The following is a 12,405-nucleotide window of genomic DNA, read 5'->3' on the forward strand; positions in this document are numbered from 1 at the left end:
TCTCCTGTTCTGATTATATTTAGACTGCCCACGTATTTTTAGCCCACACCCCTTTTTAATCGTTAAAAGACACAGGAGGTATCTTAATCCAGAATAGCCTCATACTGTCCAAAATTGATACTACTGTTCCATGAAATGTAACCACTCTTTCTCCACATTTCAATCATCTTGCTCTACCTGTTTACTAACTTACATAGGATTCAGGTCAAAATCTAGGTTTCATCATCAAGGTCCTGTGTTTTTTAGAACCTAATTTCTGATACACTTCCAGGAAGATATCCTCTGTTACTGTGTCTTTTGCTCCAACATAGACAATGACATTTGCATTTAATTTCACACATTCCAAGTTCATCTTCAGCCACTATAAGTAATTCCTTTCCCAGCACTGGATAGCAACAGAGACAGAGAGATTCTTGTTTTTGCTTAAAGACGGCACTACATACTGCATCTCATTATTATATCACAATCACAATTCTATTTTGCACACTCCCTGACTTCCACATGCTTTGAAGGAACAGTGAATTGGCTCTGCATTGTGACAGTTCACTCTGCAGTCTTTATTCTTGCCTTCCTAAGCAGAGAGATCATAACTATCGGGGAGGACCAATAACCTCTCATAAATTTCCACTTGCCACTTTCGTCTACGATTTTCCTGTGGGGTGTACCAATATTTCTAGAATTAAACTGTCCATAAGTTTTTACTCAACCCTTACAATCTACAGTGACTTTAAATCATACTCCATATAAATAACTTCAACCTTGTGAGATTGTAGTTCAACATCACCTGAAGATGCATTTGGTCAAGATAGTCTCATCTTCCACTTACCCTAGATCGGACACAACCTGTCCCACCATATAAATTTAACACAGTTGTGAAAATTATACCTTTGCAGTCCCTAATTTAAAGACAAGTAGCTTCATGCTTATCAACAAATCAACAGCTACTCTTTTAGAATAAAAAAAATGCCACCTCTTTCCTCTACTTAACAAAATTTCAACCTTATATTCTATAAAAACAATATACCATACTACATATTCTGTGCATTATCTAATGCCCTGCTGTAACTTACCAACAATGAATTCTTAAGTCTTTGAACACACTCTTCATTTTGAATTCTGAAAGCAAAATAATTGCATGACAAATTGCCACAGCTGCTTATTACTGGCATTTAATTCCAGAGAAGTATTTTAAATGAAGGATCTTTTTACATTTGCAATTTAAAGTTTTCTTTTTTATTTTCAGTAAATTTATAATAAAAAGTTTAACCCATACACAATCCAGCTGCTATCTACAAAATATACTCATGAGTTGACTTTTAAATGATCAAAGAAAAACTGAAAAATATCTCACAGGCCAGACTCATAAATAATTACTTTTAATTAAAAACTTCATTCTGGCAATTAATGTCAACCATGAAAAGTTTAGCTTTTCATTCTTTTAGCTTTAGGCATACCAGAGTCAACACAGACAAAGGTTTAGTCCATTGAAATAAATCATGCTGATAATCAAATAATGCCCATTCGTACTAACTTCAGTTATTCTCCCAACATTCCCATCAATTTTCCCCAAATGTAACTGTTCATCTTCAACTAAGCTATTCACAGTGGTTAATTAACCTACTGACATCCGACTTTCAAGATGTTTGTACAGACTACTTACTGATGACCTATTCATAATATGCTTTACTGATGTGGTAGTGTTAAATCAGAATAGTATAAGCAGAGACTAATTGCTTAAACCTGCCATTTGCCATTTTTGAAGAATTAAGAAAATAATTAAAACTAGACCATAATTGTCATTGTTGTCACTTGTAGGGTTTGAGATCTGATTCTTGAGTATTTTTTTTAAATAAACAAAGCCACCCAAATTTTTCAGAATGCTAATTAAAACAATTAACTTCCAGACCAAGTTGAACCAAGCAAAACTGGAAAATATCAAGCCCTATTCATACCACAATTCCTGTAAATATTAACAATCAAATAGGAAAAGCAAGTAAAAATAAAACTGAAATATTAATTTATTATATGGAATTAAAAAAAATACAGAATCAACTACATTTCTGTTCAAAGTTACAAGTTTGCAAACCTAATCATTTCCATTATTGGTGAAATAAACTGAAGTCTTCAGTTTATTTCTTGTGATGTACTAAGCCTAACATTTCTCTTCAAGTTTGTCGCTGATGTTAAAGATCTTGCTCTTTGATAATTTCAAGGTGTATGTATTTTGTATACCAAAAATATAGTGGATTACAGAACCCTCTGATATGCTTTTTTAATCTGTAAGAACTGGACGATAAATATTGAATATAATGATAATCGATAACTTCCACTACATAGTGGGTGTATGTTTTAAAGAGACAACATTCCTTCAATATGACCGAGAAATCGTAACGTATTTTCTTGAACAATGGTTCAAATATGTATGGATACTAAATGTTAAAACTTATAGCTGTTCAACAAATACTTGGCCCAGCGGCCCATTCTAAAATATCTCAGCATTTGATACACAATCAAAGAAACATAAGAGTTAATAATGTTGCTGCAACCCTAATTGCCATTAAATGACAAGTCAGATAGTGTGATATGATACTAATTGCGCACTTGTCATATTTTAGTGATGCTATAAATAGCATTAAATAGAGTACAACTTAACACACTGCTATAATTTTGTTATATATGTGCAATTGAGATGCAAAGCATTCTTAACAGCTAATACAGACATAGGACTTGGACTTCCGGTAGATGAATTCTTTTAGGCATTAATTTATCATTTGTTCCTTTTTACAAACTTGAGTTCTATGAGAAAGTTTTAAATTATACATTTTGGGTTAGTTGTTGAAGTGTCTATATTTTGGATGTTCTGGTTACATTCAGAACAACCTATACAGAGCAACAGGAAGCAACACTTGTCTCTTTAAAATCCTTAGGAATTTCCATTAATTACAGCAAGCCAAGTTTGTACTCCATCATTAGATGTGGTTCTCCCATTATTTCACTTTGTGCTGGATCTAGAAAGAAAAGAAAATTAAGTGGCAATTTTTTTTACAGAATCTTAAAATTGTTACTGACATTTTACCATGACGATCTACTAATATTAAATTTGAGTTATCTAATTTACTTTTCTGTCATGATCTAAATAGACTTACATCAAATGTTATACTTTACCTTTAGAAGTAAAACAAGAAATTTAAACACAAGAATTAGCCTTAAATCTGAGCACTGGTTTTATGTTTTACATGAAGCAAAGTTTTGAATTCAGTTATTCTGTTAAAATTATCAAAATCAAGAATGATAAAATTATTACCATTCAATATGTCTTCAAATCCAATGCATTCGTCATTTCCTTGAAGTGTTTCAAGTGCAATGTTGGAACTCATGAGGAATGGTAAGCGCTGTACCTAATTTAAAATATAGCAATCGTATTTTTGTAAACATTCTAATGGATTAGATTATCAGGAATAATACTAAAAGTTTGAATTCATCTAAATACCAGAGGAGACGTGACCGAATATGGCATCAAGATGTACTAGCTAAAATGGACTCATTGGGAATTAGGGGGAAAGCTCTCCACTGGTTGGAATCAGACCTGACACAAAGGAAGATGGTTGTGGTGGTTGGAGGTCAGTCATCTCATCTCAGGACATCACTGCAGGAGTTCCTCAGGGAAGTGTCCAAGGACGGACCACCTTCAACTACTTCATCAATGACCTTCCTTCCGTCATAAAGTGGGGATGGTCACAGATGACTGCACAATGTTCTGCACCATTTGTGTTTCCTCAGATAGTGGAGCAGTTCAAACCCAAATGCAGCAGGGCCTAGACAAGCAACATTCGAGCCACACAACTGCCAGCAATGATTAACTCCAACAATCTCCAAGAAGAGAGGCTCTAACCATTGTCCCTTGACATTTAATGGCATCACCATCACTGAATCCCCTACCATCAACATCCTGGGGGTTACCATTGACAGGAAACTGAACTAGTCTAGCCATATAAGCATCATGGCTAGGAATTCTGTGGCATTTAACACACCTCCTGACACCAAAGCCTGTCAACCATCTACAAGGCTCAGGTCAGGAGTGTAATGGAATACTCGCCACTTGCCTGGAAGAGTGCAGCTCCATCAACACTTGAGAAGGTTGACACCATCCAGTACAAGGCAGCTCACTTGATTGGTACAATAGACAATAGACAATAGGTGCAGAAGTAGACCATTCGGCCCCTCGAGTCTGCACCGCCATTCTGAGATCATGGCTGATCATTCACTATCAATACCCAGTCTCTGCCTTGTCTCCATATCCCTTGATTCCCCTATCCATCAGATATCTATCTAGCTCCTTCTTGAAAGCATCCAGAGAATTGGCCTCCACCATCTTCCGAGGTAGTGCATTCCACACCTGCACAACTCTCTGGGAGAAGAAGCTCTTCCTCAACTCTGTTTTAAATAACTGACCTCTTATTCTCAATCCATGCCCTCTGGTACTGGACTCTCCCAACATCTGGAACATATTTCCTGCCTCAATCCTATCAAATCCTTTAACTATCTTAAACGTTTCAATCAGATCCCCTCTCAATCTCCTCAATTCCAGCGTGTACAAGCCCAATCTCTCCAATCTCTCTGCATAAGACAGCCCTGCCATCCCAGGAATCAACCTAGTGAATCTACGCTGCACTTCCTCAACTTCCAGATATTAACAAGCATCCAATCCCTCCACCATCCACAAAGAGTTGCAGCAGAGTGTACCATCTACATGATGCATTGCAACAACACACCAAAGTTCCTAAGGCAGCACCTTCCAGACCCACAACCACTACCATCTAGAAGAATTGAGAACAGCAGATACCTGGGAGCACCACCACTTGGAAATCCCCCTCCAAGTCACTCACCATCCTGACTTGGAAACATATCAGTGTCCCTTCAGTCGCTGCGTCAAAATCATGGAATTCCCTCCCTAACAGCATTGTGGGTGTATCTACACCTCAGGGAATGCAGCAGTTAAAGAAGGCAGCTTCTCAAGGGCAACTAGGGATGGGCAATAAATGCTAGCTTAGCTGGTAATGCCCATATCCTGTAAATGAATAAATAAAAAAAACCTTACCACGTCATTTACAATGGCCTTGAAGTTGGAATGCTTAGTAAACATAAGAAATCGTTTAAAATTTTTGTAACTATTAATTGCAGGGAGTGAATTGGCCATATATACATCGGGAGAAAATCTTTTATCTTTTATCAAAAAATAATTACAATGTAATTGGTTAAATCTCTTATCTTACAAGTGCAACTTGCAGAAAAATGCTAATTGTAAAAATCCTTGGCAGATGATCTCAATATCCAAATGCAACCTTGGATACCCAAAACTACAGCTGAATTTGCAAATGTTCGATATAAAATACAAAGACATTCAATGCACAACCTTTCAGAAAGTGTACATTAACCACACTTCCTTTGAATTCACATAAACAAAAAAAAATAGATCCATTACTTAAACGAACAAACATATATTGGCATACCTGCTTTACTGCTTTGTATTCCATTTGTAACTTCAGTGGTGCATATAATCCTTGAATATTTCTCAACATAGCAAAATTCATTTTATTTTGATTGAGCTGAAACTAAATACAGAAAATATTAATTTCTTGAATACTGATGCAAAATGAAATTAACTGATTCATAATAATTTCCTCCATATTTGCAGCAAACATGGTCGTTGAAGTATCTAGTTCAAATACCTATATTTTATAAGTGTGTAACACCTGAAATCTATTTATCAGCAATTTAAAAAAAATGTAACTTAATATGAAAACTTACAGGTACCAGAACAAAATGGCTATTTTGCATTAGTAAGCCTTGGTTATCTAATAAGGAAGTATGATTCCTTATTCCTCCTAGGTGCCAGGCTCTGGGATATCTCAGATTTTTGACTCCTCAGCATTCTTAAGTGGGAGAGTGAACAGCCTGAAATCATGATCCATGTGGGTACCAATGACCTGGGTAGAAGGAGTGATGAGGTTCTGTATAGGGAGTTCAGAGAGTTAGTTAGGTGCCAAGTTTAAGGGCAGGACCTCCAGTGTTGTGATCTCAGGATTGTTACCTGTGCCGTGTGTTACTGAGACAAGAACGAGAAAGATTATACAGTTTAATACACAGCTAAGAAGTTGGTGTAGGAGGGAGAGCATAAGATTTTTGGATCATTGGGCTCTCTTCCAGGGAAATTGGGTCCTGTACAGGAGGGACAGTTTGCACCTGAAAAGGAGTGGGACTAATATTCTAGTGGGAAGATTTGTTAATGCTGCACGATGGTCCCCACAGGGCTGTGTGCTCAGTCCACTTGGCTGACCCATGACTGTGTTGCACACACAGCTCGAACCACATCATCAATTTCGCCGATGAAATGACCGAGGTGGGTCTCATCAGCAAGAACGATGAGTCAGCTTACAGAGAGGAGTGGCAATGGCAAAAGGACTGGTGCAGAGCCAACAACCTGTCTCTGTACGTGAACAAAAGGGATGGTTATTGACTTCAAGAGGGCACGGAACGACCACTCCTCGCTGAACATCGATGGATCCTCAGTAGATTGTTAAGAGCACCAAATTTCTTGGTGTTCACCTGACAGAGAATCTCACCTGGTCCCTCAACACCAGCGCCACAGCAAAGAAAAGCCAGCAGCGTCTCTACTTTCTGCGAAGGCTGAGGTAAGTCCATCTCCCCCCCCCCCCCCACCCCAACCCATCCTCATCACATTCTACAGGGGTTGTATTAAGAGTATCCTAAGCAGCTGCATCACTCTCTGGTTCGGAAATTGCACCAGCTCAGATCGCAAGACCCTGCAGCGGATAGTGAGGTCAGCTGAGAAGATCATCAGGGTCTCTCTTCCTGTTATTACGGACATTTACAGTACACACTGCATCCGCAAAGCAAACAGCATTATGAAGAACCCCACACACCCCTCATACAAACTCTTCTCCTTCCTGCCATCTGGGAAAAGGTACCGAAGCATTCGAGCTCTCACGCCCAGACTATGTAACAGTTTCTTCCCCAAAGCTATCAGACTCCTCAATACCCAGAGCCTGGCCTGACACCTTACTGCCCTATTGTCTTGTTTATTATTTATTGTAAAGCCTGCACTGTTTTGTGCACTTTATGTAGTCCTGGGTAGATCTAGTGTAGTTGTTCTTTTTTACATAGTTCAGTCTAGTTTTTGTACTGTTTCATGTAACACCATAGTCCTGAAAAATGTAGTCTCGTGTTTACTGTGTACCGTACCAGCAGCTATGGTCGAAATGACAATAAAAAGTGACTTGACTTGATGGGGTTTAAACTGGAGTTGCAGGGTGTTGGGAACCAGAGTGTCAGAACAGTTAGTGGAGAGGTTGTGGAGGCAGATGTTAGGAAGATCTCAGACAAAGCTAGGAACCAAAGCATTGAGCATGGTGCGACTAGTATCCTGAGTTGCATATATTTCAATGCAAGAAGTATCATAGGAAAGATGGATGATAATGCTGAAGATGAGGAAGCTGGTTTATAAACAGAGGCAAAGTGTAGTGAAGAGAGGCTTTTGCTAGGGTAAAATTGCAGTCAACAGGAAGAGTTGCAATATGAAAGGCAGACAAAATTGAAAAGCATGAATATAGGACTGAAGGTGGTATATTTGAATGCACACATAATATCAAATTCACCCTGAAATATGAGGGGAGGCTAAAGTCAGATGTATCAGTATTACAGTGAGTAAAAGGAATTAAAGAGGCACGAGATAGGAGTTGGCCCGAACTGACTGGAAAAGAACACTGGTAGGAATGACATTGGAGCAGCAATGTCTGGAATTTATGGAAGCAACTCAGAAGACACAGGATATATACATCCCAAAGAGGAAGAAGTATTCTAAAGGAAAGACGACATAACCTTGGCTAAAAATAGGAAAATTTAAGAATTGGGAAGCTTTTACAAACCAACAGAAGGCAACTAAAAAAAGTCATTAAGGTAAAGATGGAATATGAAAGTAAGCTAACCTTTAAGTAATGTTAAAGAGGATACCAAAAGTTTCTTCAAACACATAAAGTGTAAAAAAACAGAGAGGCAAGAGTGCATATCGGGATCATAAAGTGTATGAAGTTATCATTACTAGAGAAAAGGTTCTTGGGAATTTGAAAGGTTTAAAGGTAGATAAGTCACTTGGACTAGATGGTGCACACCCCAGAGTTCTGAAAGAGGTGGTTAAAGAGATTGTGAAGGCATTAGTCATGATCATACAAAAATCACTGAAGACTGGAAATTTATAAATATCACTCCACTCTTCAAGAAGAGAGACAAGCACAAGAAAGGAAATTATAGGCCAGTTAGTCTAACCTCAGTGGTTGAGAAGATGTTGGAGTCGATTATTAAGGATGAGGTCTCAGGGTACTTGGAGGCACATGATAAAATAGACTGTAGTTAGCATGGTTTCCTCAAGGGAAAATCTTTCATGACAAATTTGTTGGAATTCTTTGAAGAAATAACAACAGGATAGACAAAAGATAATCAGCTGATGTTGTGTATTTGGATTTTCAGAAATCCTTTGAGCAGGTGCCACACAAGGGCCTAACAAGCTATGAGGCCATTGGTATTACAGGAAGGACTCTAGCATGGATAAAGCATTGGCTGATTTGCAGGTTGGTTGCCAGTGACTACTGGTGTTCCTCATGGGTCTGTGTCCGGAACAATTCTTTTTATATTATACGTCAATAATTTGGATGATGGGATTGATGGCTTTGTTGCAAAGTTTGCAGATGATATGCAGATAGGTGGAGCAGCAGATAGTTTTGAGAAGTAGAGAGGGTACAGAAGGACTTAGACAGAGAACGGGCAAAGAAACGGCAGACGGAACACGGTGTCGGGAAGTGTACGGTCATGCACTTGGTGCAAGAAATGAAAGATTGCCTGTTTTCTAAATGGAGAAAAAAAAACAAAAATTTGAGGTACTAGGGGACTTGGGTGTGCAGGATTCCATAAAGGTTAATTTGCAGGTTGAGTCTGTGGTGAGGAAGGCAATTGCGATGTTAACATTCATTTCAAGAAGACTAGAATATAAAAGCAAGGATGTCATGTTCAGACTTTATAAAGCACTAATCTGGCCTCACTTGGAGATGGTTCAAAAGAGGTTCATGAAAATGAGTCCATAATTAAACAGCTTGTCGTGTGAAGAGCATGCAATGACTCGGGGCTTGTATTCACTAGAATTCATAAGACTGAGAGGTGATCTCACTCAAACCTATCGAATGGTGAAAGGCCTTGATAGAATGGATGAGAAGAGCATGTTCCTATGGTGGGAGAGTTTAAGACCAGATGCTACAGCCTCAGAATTGAGAGAAGTCTTTTTAGAACAGAGATGAAGAGGAATTTCTTTAGTCAGAGTGGTGAATCTGTATAATTCTTTGTTACAGGCAGCTATGGAGGCCAAGTTTTGTGTATATTTAAAGCAGAGGTTGATAGATTCTTGATTGGTAAGGGCAGGAATGGATATAGGGAGAAGGCAGGTGACTGGGGCTGAGAGGAAATTTGTATCAGCTATGATGAAATGGTGGAGCAGACTCGATGGGTCAAATGGCCTGATTCTGCTCTTATTTCTTATGGTCTTATGATTCCTTAAGATTCAATTTTTTTTGGACCTAAGCAATGAGTGAGAAGTCATTGCTTGTGTTTCATCTTATTCTATTATTTGTCCATTCATTAGGAGTTGCACTTCTATATGCTTATCAACATGACTTTGAGTAGTAAAAATCCTCCCCCCAAATCCAAAGTACCCTAAACATAACACAATTGAGACTGGCAAACAAAACAGAGTAATGTATATCTCAATTTCAAAATTCTAGGCTTACATTGCTTTCTGAAACTTCCAGGGGATGACTTGGCAAAAGCTCGGACTTCACATTGGAGAATCTTTAAAGACAGGAAGACATGTAATTTGTTTAAAAGAGATCAACAAGGTGTAAACCATTTTAAAAGATCACATTTTTCCTTGCCCTCATGCTTTTTTACCCAACTCTCTTTTAAGACATTTATTTCAATTGTCCCAATGTATATTCATTTTTCTCCTTCTACTATAACACTAATCACCTCCAAGAGGACCACAACCTTGTTGTGCCTCAATGACCCAGAGAGTTACGTTGGATGGGAGTCAGGGCTTTATGCTTTGGTTCTTGGTAGGGTTACCCATGCCTAACAAGTCAAAGGGAAAAAGCCAAACAACCTCAACTGGGCAAACAAAGCTGTTACAGGAACAGCAATGAAGAATCCTTCCACATCTCTGTGTAATATTCCCGAGTCTACCCAGGACTTGCGTGACTGACAGTCCACTGAGGGGAAATTACTGACACAATGAAGGAAGCTGTGATTGCCACCAGAGCCAAAGGATCTTCACTGCTGCCCTGAATGCTAGCGGCGTAATGGGCAAAAGAAGAAGAATTATACAAATCTGCATCTGTCCTCCATTTTTCCTTAGTCAACTATACCTGGCATCTTAACCAAATATCTCAACATCATCCCTTCAGTGGCACACTTATGTACAAGTTATTTATATAAATGGAAAAACAGATCCCAATTATAGATAACCAAGGTACCTCACTATTTAAATTCCTCCAATTTGAAACAATAGATATGTATAACAATAGATATAATACAATAGATCCATTTAAACCTCTGGGTCATTGAGGCACAACAAGGTTGTGGTCCTCTTGGAGGAGTTTAACCTTCTCGCTTCTTTGTGACTTTTAAACAAAACAACACTGTTTGGGTGTTATAAGAGTTCTTTAAAAATTGAACTATGACAAAACAATAAAAAACTCATTATTAATACTCATTGTATTAAAATGCAAAAAGTTCTGCTATAGATATCTATGTCCCACACAAAATCAAATTTTCCTCTTTCTAATTACATTGTCTTATCTATTGGGCACTTTCTATAACTCTGACCTGCATTTTTCAGATTTTATTTGGTCTTTAGTTTTCTTTCTCCAATAACAGTTCTCCTTAAATTACCAACCAGATAATTTGATCTATCGCAATATCCTTGATATCACCCTACCACGACATTCCATCTGCCTTACTTATATCCGCAAGTGCTTACAAATTAGTTTTCTTTCCTAGTTCTGACAAAGGGCCCTTACCCATGAGCAATGACTGTTCCACTGGTGCTACCTGCTCTGCTGAGTGTTGCCAGTATTTATTTTCCTGTTTCTAATACAGAACAATTTAGTTATTTACCCTCCTTGAACACATTTCATAACTCAATACTACTGCATTAGTAATGCCTTTCATAAGGTATATATACTATATAAAAAAAGATTTGCCCTAGTCTCCAATCTTCAGGAAACCAAAGATTGACAGCCAAACTACACACTTAGACAGGCTTCAAGAAGAATGAATAATGAATTAAAGTACAAATTTAGCTTTGAATGGTAAAATCAAATAGCGACTGACACTGAAGTATACAAGAATCCCCCTTTTCTACCTCAAACCATCCAATCAATAGAATTCTATTCTATATTTATCTGAAAGTTCTGCAGAACATTCAAAATATTTGTTAGTTTCTTATTGAGACAAATTCCTGAGTACCAAGTATAAATAAGACCATAAGACAGTATAATATAGGGGCAGAATTAAGCCATTTGGCCCATTAAGTCTGCTCTGCCATTTTATCATGGCTGATCCATTTTTCAAAATGCAACGCCAACTGTTCTTTTTTCTATAGATGCTGCATGGCCTGCTGAGTTACTCCAGCATATTGTGTGTGTATTGCTCGGATTTCCAGCATCTGCAGATTTTCTTTTGCTTGCATCTGGATTATTACTGCAAGTCTTTTGTGGTTACCCTTTAGTTCTTTTTCACCTTCTTCACCACTGCATGTTGTGCTCTTAGTGTGATCTTTGCAGAATGCCAACTCTGTAGAGTAGCAACAGTACTGATTTTTTTCATTTGTAGACAATTTCTCCTCATGTGGACTGGTCCTTTGGGTCCTTATAACTGTTCTTCTAGTCTTTTCCAGTTGCATGCATCTCTATAGTCTTCTAAGGTCCTTTAAATGTTGTTTTGATTGAGGCATAGTGCAGATAAACAGATCTTTCTTAAGAGGAGCAGACTCTGTCAGTAACCTGACTGTGTGTCCTTTTTATAAGGCAGGGCACATCTACAACCCACATCTCATTGATTGGAACACCTGACTCTAAATCACTTTTGTAAAAGGCATTACCCGAGAGGTTTACATACTTTTTTTTCAACCTAGTTTGTGATTGTTTAAATGGTGTACTCAGTAATGACGAGAATTTGTACAATTGTTTGTGCATTATTAGTTCAGACAGATTTTGTTTGTCTATTATTGTGACACACGAAGATTAGACCACATCGTATGAGCAATTAATGCAGAAAACAAGGTAA

General features: G+C 38.0%; 1 protein-coding gene across 1 annotated transcript in view; it reads right to left on the minus strand.

Moving 5' to 3' along the window:
- Positions 1-2,280: 2,280 nt before the first annotated feature.
- pomp (proteasome maturation protein) overlaps positions 2,281-12,405 on the minus strand; it is a 30,951-nt gene continuing 20,826 nt past the window's right edge. Inside the window, exons 3-6 of the mRNA XM_059964135.1 lie at positions 9,852-9,912; positions 5,511-5,612; positions 3,305-3,398; positions 2,281-3,008 (exon numbers count right to left, since the gene is read on the minus strand). Coding sequence (XP_059820118.1) covers positions 2,941-3,008; positions 3,305-3,398; positions 5,511-5,612; positions 9,852-9,912 — 325 coding nt within the window. The 3' untranslated portion in view covers positions 2,281-2,940. The remainder of the gene's footprint in view (positions 3,009-3,304; positions 3,399-5,510; positions 5,613-9,851; positions 9,913-12,405) is intronic.

Source organism: Hypanus sabinus, chromosome 3 (genome assembly GCF_030144855.1).
Source record: "Hypanus sabinus isolate sHypSab1 chromosome 3, sHypSab1.hap1, whole genome shotgun sequence".
NCBI lineage: Eukaryota > Metazoa > Chordata > Chondrichthyes > Myliobatiformes > Dasyatidae > Hypanus > Hypanus sabinus.